The sequence below is a fragment of the Pipra filicauda genome, unplaced genomic scaffold, assembly GCF_003945595.2.
Source record: "Pipra filicauda isolate LSUMZ 115617 unplaced genomic scaffold, ASM394559v2 scaffold7_size6619720_pilon, whole genome shotgun sequence".
Lineage (NCBI taxonomy): Eukaryota > Metazoa > Chordata > Aves > Passeriformes > Pipridae > Pipra > Pipra filicauda.
In genome coordinates, this window is record NW_024104976.1 from 3,663,104 (window position 1) to 3,680,202 (window position 17,099).

Sequence of the window (17,099 nt, forward strand, 5' to 3'; positions counted from 1 at the left end):
GCCAGACTCTCTACTTCCATACTAATAACCTCTTGTATAAATAAAGTAGTTCTACCTTTCAGTGTGTTTTTCCCAAAACACATAATGGAAAATTTCCATCTCTACTGAAAACTATTAGCAGTGGCTTGAAGTAATTTCTCTCTTTCTGCAAGGATTTTTTTTCTAAACAAACAAAACTATTAAAACATTTAACTTGTCTTACTGCCAGATAATTACAGTAATACTGTTAGTTCAATATTTGAGTGAACTTATTTGGAAGGAAATTATAAAATTAAGTTATGGGAGTCCAATATTCTGAAACTCAAGGACAGAAACATTTCAAACACAGTTATAGACCAGGTTCAGGAATCAGTTCAGTATCTGCTAAAAGTTTAAAAATACAAGATTCAAAATTAGAAGATACTTTACTTCACATGTCATTTAAAAAAAAAAAGGTCAATAAATGATATTCTGATTCCATGACAGAAGACTAACCAAAGCATGAGAAAAATTAAGTGGACACTGTAGACTGTTCTGCCCTCCCAACAGCCCAGAACAAGCCAGAGGTAAAAGCAGTCAAAACCTCTCAGCAAGATTTTATTCCCCCCAATAAGAAAAATCCAGGCAATAGAGCCCAAAGAAAATATCACCAAACTCTTGCAAACCTTTTTCAAGCAGGGCAGCTGTGTAATCACATAACACGGAGAAGAAACCTTCTGCCTGGGGATCATCCCCCTTATCCATGCTGTTCAGTACCACTCCTTTCTCAGAAAGGCATCCAGCTCTACAATCTTTTTAGGGTAGGACCTATTTAAGTCTTTCCTGACCTCCATGTACTCATAGTATTCTACAGGAACATGGAACAGCAAAGAAATTAATAAAAATAGTATCAGGAGGTGGGAGATTACAAAATACAGCACAGAAAAACTCTAGATGGAGTGTTATAAATACGATTAAGGTATTCTGATACTGTGTTTTATCTATGACTGTTGGCACAGGGCTCAGCTTCAGGGCTAATAAAGGACTATACATAAGTACTTTCTCCCTCCACCTCAGTCTGATTCTCATAATAGACCCACATAACAGAAAATCTCCAGCTTTGCAAGAATTATTAGCACAACACATTCTAGAGGAGGTGTTACATTTAGAACTAAAGTACTCCTTTTTTGCTGCTTTATTCAGCTTCTTTTACAGACACTGGATGAGTGAAAAAGGACAAACAGTGAAGCAGGGAAACACCACTAAGGCCTGGAAGTTCCTTAACAGTGTAGACAATAGGGAGGGCAGAATCTGAGCAGTCAGCATTCATCAGTCTCTAAGTTGAAATAGTAAAAGGATAAACTTCAAAATGTAACCTAACCAAAAATTGTGATACACAAGAAATTAAAGCATTACTTTGTGACTTAAACACATTTTCCATGGTATGTTTACAGCTCTTCCAGTTCTATTGGTTTATTTGACTCATGGCTCTGTTTACTAAATGAGTCATAAGAAAACCAGAGCTCCAGCTGAACTATAAGGACTACAAATTATACGCTATTAGCAAGTCTGAACATTGTGTTCAGCTAAGAATAACAATATAGGCAGAGACACTCTGACTAAGAAAGCAAGATGTGACAAGGAGTGGTTCTTCAAAAAAAAAAACCCAAACAAAAACAAAAACCCCCAACAAACCAGAACTAACCAACCAACCAAAAAACACAAACAAACAAAAAGCAACCAGTAGAAGACAGAGGAGATTATGTGAGTAACATAGAGTACTTGCAGTTCCTTCACTTGTTATTTTGAAACCCTAACTGGAAACCAGCTTTCAAATCTTTGTAAGATTTGTGTTGCACTCTGCAACAAAATGAACTTCTAAATGAACAGTAGAGACTAAAAATGAACCAATGATAATTTTATCTCTGTATTAACAGCTCCTTCCCCCCCAAAAAGAGTGTTTAAAGATCTAAATAAAAAGCACATTAGAGATTCTTCCCATTCAGTAAACACTGAAAAAAGCACATAGAAAACAAAATTGACTGAAGTTTACTGTGCATTTGAATTTAGAATGCACGTGACCCTTACTGCCTCCTTGACCAGTGAATCCTATCCTTCCTAATGTTTTGGAGGAGTCTGAGATGGCGCCTGTAGAATTTGATTTTGTGTAAAAATACACACCAAATCTGATTTCTGCTGCATTAAGGAGTCCTCTGGTAAAATATATGACGCATGGAATGAAATCAGCTGTAGTTCTCCACGAGTCTTTAAGCTCACTTCCTTTAGTACTTGACCACTAATATTAAAGACTACTGGATCAAACTACGGTTTTAATTGGATATATAGGACATGATACAGTGGTATAGTTAAAGTGAAGGATAGATGCTAAAATATAACATTGATTTGTATTCTTTTACTGGAAATATTTGTAATATGAAACTAGGATACAATACACTCATTTTTATTGCACATTCAGTACAGAGGAAAGCTACTGCTGTCACCAGTTTACCCTTAAAGGCCATTCATCAAACAAATGCTAGATTGATTGGTTTGCTGTTTCACAGTCTAAAATGAGATTACAGATTAATCTAATTCTCATTAATAATGATGAAATGTTGATTATACAATCATTTTGTACACTGCTTATTGCTAATGCACACATAAAAAATTGGCCTAACAGAGAAATTTTGAAAACAGTCTGAAGTCTGATAGTTTAGCAAATTTTGTTATGTGTAAGATCTTTCTCAAGAACACAAAATTTCAGTTCCATCTAAAAACTTCGTTTTATTGGATGAAATGTTTGCACTAATAAGAACAGATTGGACCGAGAAAGGAAGTTTCATGTCGGAGATAATTTTTAACATTCTTATTTCTTGATAAAAAAGAGGTAGTCAAAGATGGGAATGTAAAGGAATAAAACAAGCTGGAAGAAATCCAGATAGAAGATGTAACATGCAAACACAAGAAGAGGGTTAAACTGGAAAAGTATGAGAGATGCCAAATCAGGAGATATCTGAAGCCAAACCTCAAACCAGTTGAAAAGTAAAAACTGCAAGAAAATATGATTAAACTGTTTGGTTCAGATGTTGCTCTAAAACTAAAGTTTGGGAATACTTCAAAACACAGAGGGACTACATAGGAGGAGAGACAGATTTGACAAATTTCACCTGAAATACTACAAGTTTTAATCACAGGCACTATGAGTCTCAGAAGGACATTTTAGTTTATCTGTTTTGGAGGATCCATTTATGAAAGCAATTCCTGAAGTGTCAAAAAAATTTGATTTTTGTCTTCTTTGTTTGTTTAAATGTAGAGTTAGATTGTACATTTAGACTAATATGAGCAGGCAGAAGATTGTAACAAGATGACAATACTAAAGAAAATATAGACAGAACAACCCTTCTCTTTATCTGCCCTTCCTTGACAAAACCTTCAGGCTTGGCAGGCAGGCAGGCAAGAAGTTTCATTTGCTATATAGAAAGACAGTCAAAGAATTACTTCCTAAGAGCTGAAATAAAAAAAGTCATCTGCAACTGGACAGATTTCTGAAACCCAGACAACAGAAGTGTTTGAAACCCTGTGCTGCACATCAGTGCACCTCTGTAGTGAACAGAGGCCATTACATCCTGCCTTCCATTGATTTGCCATTACTGAACGGATTCCTCATTTTAAAAAAACATATTGTTATATTCTAGATAAGTCTTTGACAATTCTTTACACTAACCTATGGAATTCAATTGCCACCATTAATTTCCCTCTGGTATTTATCAGCAGAAGCTTTTTTCCTGCAAGAACCAATTTATTTAATTGAATAGTTTAAAGGGCTCCAAAACCACATACAAAAGATGAGGTTATAGCTAATAGCTTTCAAATATACTTAAAAGCTTGAATCATTAGCAGTTGCTTAAACTAGGAATTTTTAAGTGTAAACCAGAATTTATTGCAAGCTAGTCTTAGTGGTATGATTTTTCACATTTAATTTTTTCACAAATACAGGAGGTAATTAAAATAACATTCTATATTTGGGAACAGAGCCTGTACTTCCAAAACTTCAATTTTTTGGCATTCCTGGAATATCACATTCAACAGTTCCTCAATTTAATATCTGAGTATTAAGTTCGAAAACATATTTATGCCCACGATTTACTTAGAAAGTAAATAAATCCAGTTCTTCACATTTTACAAAAAAATTGAGGCACACAATTCCACAAGAACTCATACGCTATAATGATGTTTCAGATTTTTTTGGCTCCCTGTGCATTAGAAGAAATAGACATCAAAGGATGGCACATGGGAAACAGTTCAGTATGGGAACATGGGAATTCAGTGCAGTATAAGGAGATCCCTGTCCTACACACAAAATGCACCAGAAGTTCAGAGAATCCCATTCCTAGCTCTCAGCCTCGCAAATATTTTGAGATTTCCATGGGAAACAAAACAATCTCTGCAGATGACTCACTGCAGAATGCCTCAAGGATGAGCAATGAATTACTGTCGACAAAGATAAAGGTTCAAATCAGCTAAAGGACTGACCATGAATTTCTTTGTGTCCAACCACCAGGCCAGTGAATGACAGCAGTGGTATGACCACCAAACTCCCTCTGAACAAAGAAGTTCTGCACGTGGCTGGGTATGGACTAGGTATGTTTGTCACAAGATCAAATACTGGAAAATGAAAAATGAATGCCAGCAAACACAGCTCCTCTTGGTTTTATGCAAATAAAAGTGGATAAATAAATCCTTAAGACCTGAAAATCACTGCCTCTGATGCAGATGACAGTGGAAAACAAGATCACACTGACAACCTGTTAAATGGTACTACTAATCTGAGATTATCAGTATGTAGAAAAAAGCAAGAAGGGATTAAGTCCAATAAACTTTTTCAGAATTCTGATGAATGTCAAAAAAATTAGGGAAAACCTCAGCTTCTTTGAAGAACTGAAGCGAATCTTGCAGAAATCAATGGTAAGATTGCTATCAATGTGTTTGGAACAGGTCCAAAATTATTATCTCTGACATTAACATAAAGAAATTGCAGCTGTTTACATTTATATTTCCTTTTAGTAACAGTGGGAGAAGGTACTAGGACACAACACAGTTAACCCTTTCTCTGGAACACTTTGCATGAATAGTTCTTTTAATTCTTTATCTTTGCTTATGGAAAAACATAAGTTTGGTGGCTTGTTTTTTTTTTTTTTTTTTTTTTTTTTTTAATTCAAATACAATATTGGTATGGAACCACAGAAAAATAAGGCATTTTAAATTATTCATCAAGAGAAGCTGATGTCTACATCTTATCACCCTTAACCATGAAGGATTCAGGATCCTCAAAGGAATAAGGAGCTTTCTGAAAAAAGCAACTCTAGAACATACTATGAACTTTAAAGATAAAAACTGAACGTCAAATCTTGAAAGTTTTTCTTTTTAAGGAGAACTTCTATTGATTCAGTAGAAACTGTGGAGTTAAATAAAGCTAAATATCTCCAGATCAAATCTATTCATTCCAATTAAAGAAAAATGCAACACAATGCAATGATGATGGCAGCCAAGATTCAGATACTTCTACTTTGGGTCAGAGGGCATGAACCTGGTCTTGAATTATGACTTAAAAACCTGGAACATTATTTAACCTTTACCTTGATATTGCACAAAATGATAGCTACTGTACAACCCATAAATACAGAGCATTTAATAAAATAAAAGATGACATACCTATCAGATGAATGACTAAACCCAGATATAATTACTTGTCTTAGAATTACACTGGTTGTGGACTTACTCTGGCATGGGTTTTTAATAATGCATATTACTACATATATGCATATTATTATAGATATCATTTCTGCATATGATTACATGCCACAAATAGTTTTACTCTTTCGTATATTAGAAATCACAGAAAAATTCGTTCAGTTCCATGTGAATTTACTGAGTTTTTGCAATGCATGTTATAAAATCAAACAAGTCAAAAGAAGAATATTTCTGCTATTTACACGCAGTGATAAATAATGCAACAAGGTAAAACATGAGTGGAAATGAGAACAAAAAGAAAGCTAATATAATATTAAATACTCATAGTGCAACATCTCTTTTCCCATCTTCCTGTATGTTTTCTGCCTCTTCCAGACTACAGTAAAATGCTGAACAATGTCAAAAAAATCCACTCTGCTTTACAAGACATTTATGTAATTCAGATCATAGAGTATGAAAAAAATTCCTAGCTAGTATGAATATTTATGCATACTGTGCTCATTCTAGCAAAGCAATTTTCTAGTTGTTTTTTGAATAGCCATCAAATAATCAGGTTAAGAACAAAATGACGGTAAAAATCTGTTACTAAAGATACAAACAAACAAATCCCCCTTTCAGAGAGCAGAAATAACTCCCCTGAATTCATAACTTGTTTGAGCCTTAAGACTTAATTAAACAACAATTGATTACTAGAATTGCAGAGTCATTCCAGCACCTTTTACACAACAGAAATGCTTTTTCCTCTAGTATGGAAGATTTTGAAACAAACCCAAAGGCCCAAACACATCTGGAGTTTGCAGATATCTGCATCTGCAGCTTTCATTTGGTTCCATTTTAGCTGTAAACCTATGTCAAAACACTACATTGAAATACATGCTGAAAAAATCGGGAAATTGGAAATTAAATCCATGAACTTGACAGCTGGGGATGTTTTAATTACAATGCATCTTGTCCCAAATCATATAAACAAAATGATTCAAAGCAATCTTCAGTGTAAGCAAAGTATAAACTCATATATGACAGTTATTCAAAGTGTTTTGTATTCCAACAGTCCGAATTACAGAGACACCACTTTGTATTGTGGCCTGAAGCAAAGTATCAACTGATCATTTTTAGTATGCTGGAACAAGGATATGGGTAACAAATTTTCATGACAGACACACACACTCGATGAGATAATAAATTAGTTTCCCAAGTGAAGGCTCACTAATAAGATTGGATCTAAAATTTAGGTCACTTAATTTTAAGACTCAGCTAATGGGCTAAAAAAAAAAAAAAGAGTATAACTTCATAACATAAATTCAGGTTCAATCTTTTTTACCATAAACATTAGCACCATTGTAAAGTTGCAAAGAATAAGCTTCTAGTAAAATGAAATGATCTAATTGTAAAATGCATTTGATATCTCCTTGCACAGAGGTGATTTCTAAAAGAAAAATAAAATATTCTATATTACGTTATGAAGTTATAAAATTTAAGCAATTAATTTTTAGTACTGTGTAAGGTCTGATGTCACTGGAAAGATAATTTTTTAAAACTTCTTTCCAATATGATTTATTGATTCTATTCCAAACACACTGCTTCCTTTATTTGCAAATATATTTATAATACCAAAACTATCATACAATTAAAGAAACTTTACCTTTTCTTCTTTTCTATTCAAAGGAGATAAGAGAGTGTGAAAGTCCTTTAACTCCTTGACAATCATATGAGAAAACTCATAGCCTGATAAGGTTAGAAATAGGCCATTTGGCTTGTCTCACACAGAAATAATGTATTACACACTCCCACTCCCAACTTGTTCTGATTACTACTGGAAGTTCTTTTAAAATAATATACCAACAAATTTTCCACCTACAAGACAAAGAAATTTTTTTGAGAGGGACATTTTACAAGGTCATGTAGTGACAGAATAAGGGGTAATGTCTGTAAACTGAAAAAGGGGAGATTTAGCTTAAATATTAGGAAGAAATTCTTTCTTGGGAGGGTGGTGAGGGTCTGGCACAGGTTGCTCAGAGAAGCTGTGGATGGCCCAGCCCTGGGAGTGTTTAAGGGCAGGTTGGATGGGGCCTCAAGCATCCTGGTCAAGTGGAAGGTGCCCCTGCCCATGGTAGGAGGTTGGAACTGGATGATTTTTCAAGTCCTTTCCAACCTAAACCACCATGATTTTTAATGTATTGCAAATCCCACTGCTCAGTCTTTGGCAGTGTCCACAACTTACCATTTCCATTCTCTACTATGGCCAAGGACTCTCTGCAAATTGTCGTCTTTCTCAAGGGGTTGATAGTCCTTTGAACTTCTGCCAGTAGCACTGCTTGCATTGCCTCAGTAATCTGTCAGAAATGCAAATCATTACTGGATGATAGCAGTACCTCAATTATTTATCTAAGTATTTGACAATTTTAACCAACTAGCACAAAACCTTAAGACTGTCCTGGCGAATGTCATTAGAAAGTCGACATTTATTAATTAATCTTTCAGACAGTGATAATCATGTGTCTCTACATACACATTGAGGAAAAAAAATAACTAGGTACCAATAGAGTGGAGTAAGTTTTCAGTTAGGGCTGCTTTCCAATAATCATCATTTTCTTTAATGTAATATCTAGAATCAGTCACCTACTGCCTCCTTGATTTCAAGGGGTCATGACAATATTTGTGAGTAAAGCACATGGTGATAACGGCTAAAAAGAGATACATTCTTTTTTTCTCGTGTGCAAAAAATGCTTGATAGACTGAATAATGACCTTGTGTTCTGCCTTTTTAAAGAATTTCTGGCATCTAATCTCTGATAAAATTAAAGAATGTTTTATTATCAGTGGTGATGCCCTATTCCTCTAGCTCAAACATAATACCACTAGATTTTCTGTCTAACACAAAGGGAAATACGGTTCCTCAAACTCCTCTTATGCAAAAGGAACATCTACTGGAGTTCTGAACACCTTTAAATGGCACCTGCAGTAGCTGATGCACCACAAACAGGTGTTGGGACAATGCAGTGTGGAGATGATATGACAGTTATTACTTTCCTTCTCTTTAGCCAAGAAGTCCCAGGAGAACTAAGAACATTTAAAGATGTAAGATCTTATAAAACACATGAAGACCCAAACTTTTGCAATTCTCAGTCTAAATTTCAGCATGGTGCAGAATGGCAGCATGAATGTCTTCTCTTGATTTGGTATTTCCTGCAGAAAAGGAACACAATTTTTCCCCCTTGGGAAGATATTCATTCTCAAGTACAGGAAATTTCCTGAAAAACAGAGTGACTGTAGTTTCCAGGACAGTGTAACCCACCTCAGTTTAAATACAAATTTAAATTGAGTAGGAAAATTTTAAGTTGATCATCTTAATATTATAATCATTTTAAGCTTATATGATATTTATATTATAAAAACTATTAAAATTGTTTAAGACTTATATAAATTGAAGTTGATATGCAGGATCCCTCGAAATGCCTGGAAGAGATGGTTTCATCTCACTAATCAAGTACATGTCCTCAATCATATGTCAGGCTGCCCTTGTAAATTCAAATCATTAAGTGGAACAAAGGCTGTGGGTAACCTTTGAGACAAAACCCTTTATTGTAGATAAGTATACCATATAAGGTCCACAGTGTAAAAGTTCACTCTAAGTGAACCCAGCCCTGTGTGGTTCAACACAGCACAAACCTTCATCTTGTTATAACAGAACTTTATTTTACAGGGGAAACCAAAGGCAGTTTCCAATTCCTCACATCTACACAACCCTGAGCTTTGGGGATTACAGATCCTGACTTTACAGCAGACTCCTACAATATATCTACAATAATTAAGAAAGAGAAAGAAACAAAGACATGTTTTCATTGTCCTGGGGAAATTTTTGACAAAAAAAGATTCTTACAGAGGCACACAAAAGCAATCTGCTAAGAACCTGTCACTAATCTGGATCAGATACTCATTATCTGTATCATTGCTGTGTGTGCCAGTCAGGAAGCATTCGTAACAATTTCCTCTAACAACTTAAAACAAAATAAAAAAATAACAGATGGCACAACATGATATTATTGTAGAGCCACCTGTATATGCCTCTGCATGCTACTTGTCTATCTCTTTGCTGAACCTGCATTTCCACAGTGCTTGGTGTGGTTCCACATGTTTAGTTTTGTCCTGTCGCTGCATCTTCCCCAAGAATTCATCTGTCATTATCACCAAGTCTAACAATCTCCAGAAGCTTTTTTTTTTCTAACACAAAACAAATCTACATGAGCACTTTTCAATTTCTCTGATCAATTCCACTTTATCTTTAGTGTCTTTCTGGATATACATTAGCTAGTTTATTGGCTAGTAATATATGCTTTCATTTTTTGCCCCATAACTGTAAATGCTGTTGTAAATACTATCTGCTTTTCAGTTGGGAGCGTTAAATGTGGCGGAAATGATGTTGCTTCTTTGACTTAGAAAGTATAAATAGCATATGTCCAACTATAAATACTGATATTAAAGAGTGAAAGGTAATTGTTTGACTCTGCAGCAGCAATACCAGAGAGTAATTCAAAAAGACAAGTGAACAAAAGTTGAGACAAGCTGTACTGTTACATCTATACTAAGTTATACTGGTTTTCTCCTTTCTACACTTTATCAATTACTTCCAAGGATTACTATTCCCTTTATAATGAGTGGGTTTAAGGAGAGAAGTCAATAGGTATCACTCCTGGTTACTGCTCAGGCCACAACCTCTGCAGGGTTGAGCCTTGCAGAAACCATCTCCCAGAAGCCTCCATAAAACAGTCACATCAGGGAACAAAAAAATACAGACAAAACATCAACTGGAATTATCCATTCTTCTTTCCCCTAATTCTCCACAGTAATTGTCAGGACAGTAGCTTAGATACTTATACTGAAGTATATTGGCTTCAGGTAGAGTCAAAGGCTGTAAAATCAAATACATTCAGAGCTTGTTAGACATATTACTCTAAACTGGGGTATCAGTGCTAGCTTATCAGTACGACTGTCTGCAACGGCCTTAACATGTTTATTCTTTGAAACTGAAGTCCTTTGTAATATCTCTCAGATTCATTCCACCTAATTCTAGGTACTAATGGCAGTGAAATAACTGAAGTAAAACAAAAAAAAAAAATACAGATGCACTGCAGGAATCAATACAGAGAGACGAGAAAGTCCCAGGATGATTCATTCCTCCTAAAATCTCAGCAGTGCCCCCACAATGCCTATATTTTTCCACTGGTGAAGAAGGAAGATTAAAGCACCTACATTCCTCATTCAGATGATTATTTCAGAGATCTACATATGTCATCAGCAATTTTCCCAAGGGGAGATTAACAAATTTCCTTACACAAAAGGAATACTGCAACATCAGGATGACACTGGAGGAATTCTAAAGCAGGGCCTAAATGCTGTATAAATGATGCTCCTGAATTAATACATCCAAGTTCTAACCAAGGTCTAATTACTTGGGGCTGCACAAAGGAACCACGTCAAGGTGAGAGCTGATTCCTGACTAGCTATCTCAGAACTAGGAGGAGCTGGTGTACGACTCCTACTGATCCCAAAGGTGCCACTAATGACTCTGATAAAGCTCAATTATTTCTATCCTGGTTTGTCAAACCACAGAGGCAAACTGCTGAAGCCCCCTAAGCTGATGGGCACCCTGAGGTGTGACAGACAGCCCCCGTGTTGTTATGCAACTGAAATCCTTGGCTATAGATGAAGGCTGTATACTTAAGGTTTTGTTTGTGGAACTACTGATTTATTTAAGTTTCATACAAAACTCATTGCCACATTTATCATTGAATTTCTTTGCTGAGACTGGCACTGAAAATGGGAAGTTGGCTGTGAAAGTGGGCTCATTTACTGGTTTACAAATGGTTGTCCAGCTCAGAGTAACACATATGGTAGGGGGAAGCTTGCTTCATTTTATAAAGAGACTTCAGTCTTCTGAAAAGCCAATCCAACAAGAACTAACTTCACTCAGTGAGATTTAAGAAGATCTTAGGAAAGGAAAGAAAGGAAGCAAGTTATTCCTACTGTATTCTTCCTCTTGAAATGCCTTAATTAAAATATAGGGAGAAGACATTTCAACAGCAGTCATTTGAAGGCTAAGGAGCTATGAAGAACAAGGAAATAACTATCAAATAAATCCTTCTGGTGGGAAAAAATATCCTTGTATCTACTAGAGCCAACAACAGCCAAAACTTTTTGACTGCACAACATTTGACTATTCTGATAAATTTTTTTAAGTTCTATTTTAATGTTCACCCTTTCAGCCAAAAAGGTTCAATAATACAGTATTATTATTTTTAAAAAATGAAAGTATAATCAAATATCTATCACAGATATATTTAAGGAATGGGCTGTTTTAAATATGGAGTGAGGACAATTAAGGGCAGAAATGCAGCCACTGTTTCCCCGTATTAAATGCTTTAAAGTAAGCTTTATATATATAAATATATATATATATATCTGTCTGAAAAGATGAGCACACTTAAGTAATTTCTGGGTGGGATGGGAGTGTGGCAAGAAGCAGCTATATTTTGTTTGAAAGACCAGCAACACACATGAAGACAACCTTTTCTTTAAAATCAACTGGGGAAAAGAAATTACTAGAAAAATATTTTAAAAATATACACATCTTTAAAATTTCAAACAAAGACCTCCCTCAATCCTTCAACTTCAACAAGTCAGTAAACCTTTCATCAAACATTTGCAGCAGGTTTTTCGGTTTCCTTGTTTGCACAGAATCTGCTACAGTACTGTAAGGAGATGAGGAATCAATAAATGGCAACTCCTTTGGGTCATGTCTGAGAGTCAGTATCCTTCACCAGAGATCACAACAAAAAAGATTTTAGAAACAGGGTAACTAGTGATGTTTTTGGCAAATGTACACAAGTTCTTAATCAAGATGCTCAGGATTAATAAATTGGCCATAAATGTGTGTTCGTATAAGTGGAGTTTCAACAAAGCCACTTTACTGTCAACAAAAGCTATAATTTTGTATAAACCACTGGTCACTACACAGGCACACCTATTGCCAGCATGGCAAATTATTTTGAGTGTTAAAAGGTTTATGGTGGCTTGGCTGCAAACAATCCAAAATATTCACTACGAAGAAGGGTAACAAAGCTTATAGCAACTGCAAAGCTGTGCCTGGATAATGTTAAAATTTGGGAAACATCGATGGTATTTGCAGTACTTGACAATTTCAGTGTCTTAAATTTAAAGTCTTTTCAGGTGAAAAAATTGTGAGGCAGCTTATTCCACACTTTATCTTCCTGCACACCAACCTCCTGTGGTAGATAAGACCATTATCATTATGTACACTGATCAGTTGCTAAATACACTGGAAAATATAAATACCTACAACATCTCACAAAATCAGCTATGCTGCAAATAGAACTTTCATGAATATGTGACTCCTCTCTAAAGAGTTTCAGTGGCTGACCAGGTCAGCAAGAGATTATATGTGCTTCATATGACAACTGCAACTATTGAAATGTAGCTCCTGTATTCGGTTTTCTCATAAAAATGTTTCAAAAAGAGGAAAAAAACCTTATTGTAAGAGAAAGGGGAGAGAAGAAGAACGCAGAACTGCTATAGAAGACCTGCAGACAGCAGGGATATAATAAACAACTGATAAGCTTAAGACGAAATGCTGAAATCAATTGAATGTGAATATTTGCAGAAACCATTTCCATCTAACAGAACAGGGGACTATCACTGCAGTACCCCTGCAAACCTCAGCTTTGGAAAACATTCTTTGCACTTGAAATGCAGCACAGGGTTGCATTCAATTTCAAAAGTAACATGATAAAATAAATTTGTAACAGGTATTTCCAATTTCTGGAATAAAATTCATTCTGGTCATAGTAGAATATCCTGTGTTTTGTATTCCTGGATATTAACTCTCTCAAATAAATGACACTATTTTATTTAAAGACATATTTCCAAAACAAAAAAATGGTCACTATTCAGACTGATTTATTATTACCTGTCAACTCTCAAGAAACTTATTTATCTCTCAAAGACTTCAGATTCTTCAGTAACAACAGGGATGAGCATCATCTGTCCTGGAAACTCAGAACTTACATGTCCTTCTTAAAGAGTGTTGTAATAAACAAGGACTGGGGATTAATTATCTGCCCTTTATGAATGCATTTTGTTTCTTCTGTAACAACACATTGGTATATGACACTATTATTATTTTGACCTTCTATTTTCCTGGAGTATAAAATGGGCATTTGTGATCTAAGTTATAAGTAGTTATTAGAGAACAGGTAACTCATTTCTTAAATACATGCTACGAACAAGATCACCAAGATTAAAAATTAGCAGGACAGTTACTTTGCCACGTGTAAACATGTACTTTACAGCAAAATAGTTTCATGAGCGACATACTTCATACTGGAATAATAATCTGCTTTCCACAGATCTGAATGGCATGATTTACGCAATAATTTCACCATAAATCATAACTATTAGGTCACATTACTGATTCCAAATACTAAGTTACAAGCACTGTTACAAAAGGATTCCATTGCAACAACTGACACAGGCTCTGTCCTACCTTTACAGATTCCTCGCTCCAACAACAAACCAGTTTCAGCAGTGAAATGATTCCCAAGTCTGGGGAATGATATCTACCCTTACCTGAAAAACACACACACAGTGTATGAACTGGCAATATATAGACAAATAGAAAGATATTTTAACACTTTTAGTTTTTTACTTCAGCAACATACCCGAAAAGATCTGGAAAAGCATAATTTCTTAGAGTATGTTTTCATCTGATGCAATAAGCACAAAGTGACCACTTCTTGAACTCTCTCAGCCTTGGTGGTGAGAACACTTCTCTGGGGAGCCTGTTCCAGTGCCCAACCACCCTCTGCGGGAAGAACCTTTTTCTAATATCTAACCTCAACCTCGTGTTCAGACAATCTATTGTTTGAACATTCATTCTTACCCTAAATTAGCTTAGTTTATTACTTCTTTTTTTTTAGACCGAGGACAGATATCCTCCATCCTCATCCCCTGCTGCACGACTTCAGTTTTATGTCCATATATGCAAAAAAAGCATTGAAAACTCAAGTTCTATCTAGGTTTTACTCCCATCCCTTTGCACATATGTAAATGTATACAGGAAGTCCAGAAATAGCAGCAGAATCAAGATTTAGCATTCCCTGTTCTGCTGTCCAGTGTGTCCTTGATGGTAAACAACAGGTCATCCCTAAAATGTCTGACACCTGCAAACCTCAGATAAGATTTTAATTTGCAAATCTGAACAATTGTGTGAACCAAGGGATAGGGCACATGAGTTAGAGTACCTTAGAAGTTTTAGGCCACTCAATAAAACTATTTTTTTATGTTCATGAACATAAATAACATGAAACATGCTGTCATCAGAGGTTCTACAACTGTGGTGCATGTAAGACTCAGAGAAGGACAGGTAACTAAAAACTAGTTTTAGATGGGGATATTATGGCTTACTTACATGGCAGAGGGTCAAGATTTGACCTGAAAGAATTTCTGTTTTCAGTCTAGACAGGACTTAGTCTATAAGAGGAGCACTATATTCATCAGCTAATATATACTGACAGATGTCCATATTCTGTTTAACTTTTTATTTAAACCTTCCCGGGTTAGTTGCATACTGCAAACAAACCCAGACTGGCTAGCAAAGCCAAGATTGAGAGCAACGGCCTGTGGGACATTAATGTGAAGAGATTACTTTATTCTGCCCTAAGCCAAAAGTCTGAAGGCATTATTGAACAGCCAAGGTGGCTCTTGTATTACTAAGGCAACAGTTTGCTTGGAGGGCTGTGTATATTATTGGGTGGGCTCATAATGGTGATGAGGGACATGGGGGAGGGGGGAGACAACAGTGTTTGTCTTATTACATTGTTGGTTTTCAGATTGCTAGAAAATGTCTTTAGAAACTCAGCTAAATGTTTTGCCATGACAAGAAAAATATCCTTGATTCCGTTTAACATTTTGTTTACATATTTCTGGTGATATTCACAAAAGAAAACTGAATAATGCAGTTTCTCTGTTTGCAGATTAGACTGCTCAAAGCTAAAGAATATTATTTTTTTCATTATTGAAATTAAATTATGTATTTTAGCAAAAGAGGCATGCAAAAAAATAACACTTAAAAACTAATATTGCCATTCCTCCATATACTTACTGCTTGGTAAGTCTCCATAAAAACTGGGCAATGAAGGGGTTGCTGCTTCTATATTTCGCCATTTGTCATGTGCAGATTCTGATTTCTGTGGACTAAAAGAATATGAAACTGTTAAACAGAACCTGAACATACATACAAAAAATCTTGTCTCAGGGCAGTGGGTTTTTTTTGCTGTCAATCACTATCAACCACATTTAGTTTTCTCAAAGAAGTCACTTGCATTGTTTTGTCTACAACTTGGTATGGAAACATTCACACGTGCACAAGTAGTGAAAAGCACCATCCACATGCAGGAACTTAACTATAATAAGTTTTGAGCCAAATATAAAGTTTTATGTTGCAATAAAGAAAAAAAATTGTATGTGAAGAAATTAATTAAAATCTAATTTTCATAAAGAACTTGTGCTGGGGTTTTTTCCTAATACGTAGGGGAAAAAAGTTCAAGGGAAAGTACCAGTTTTTTTTTAATAGGTTTCTTTTTTTTTCCCTATAGTGGAAAATAATTTAAAACATCATCACCATACTGAGATTTTAGTAGTTGGCTACAATTTAGGAGATATAGTGTGTATATCTCCTGCCCTTTAGTACTTTATCACTAATTCAGCAACCTAACCCTTCCAAACAGCAGATGTGGATGGAGGAGAAAGGAAGCGAAAAACCTCTCCAAACCCTTGCACTATTTTAAACTGTTTCTTTTAAATATATCACCATGTGATCCTGCAAAAACTACATTTTTATGTCATTTAAAACCAATATATTTCACCTTTCAAATTTACCACAATCAACAGTAAGTCATAATATTTCAAAAGGCCTTACAATTCTAAACAACTCAAAGCTCGCAGCTTGAGAGCTTTCAGTTAGAGACACAAATGTCAGAAGGCAGAAGAGAAAATAAATTCTTTGAAGATCTTCCCTTCCCGGCTTCTTCCTGTTTCTGTCTCACTTTTATGATCTGACACATTTTGCTGCAGGTTCCTTTATTGGACAAAACAGCATTTGCTTCTTTTTTTCCCCCCAAATTTCCAATAAGACAAAAGTACGTTATTGTAACAGATCATAGAAAATTAACTCAAACCCAGAAAACAGAGTAAATTATAAATAAGGATCAATCATATAAAAATTTAAGGAATGAATGAATGCAGATTACAAGAGTTCATTCAGAATCCAGTTATTTGCAAGAGGAAGAGCTGAAGAAAAGGCTGAATACTAAGACC

General features: G+C 35.3%; 1 protein-coding gene across 1 annotated transcript in view; it reads right to left on the reverse strand.

Annotated features, from left to right (window-relative positions):
• Positions 1 to 17,099, reverse strand: part of WDR72 (WD repeat domain 72) — a 102,962-nt gene that overhangs the window by 38,194 nt on the left and 47,669 nt on the right. The window contains exons 15-17 of the mRNA XM_027736921.2: positions 15,886 to 15,977; positions 14,269 to 14,351; positions 7,931 to 8,042 (exon numbers count right to left, since the gene is read on the reverse strand). Of these exons, the coding sequence (XP_027592722.1) occupies positions 7,931 to 8,042; positions 14,269 to 14,351; positions 15,886 to 15,977 (287 nt within the window). The remainder of the gene's footprint in view (positions 1 to 7,930; positions 8,043 to 14,268; positions 14,352 to 15,885; positions 15,978 to 17,099) is intronic.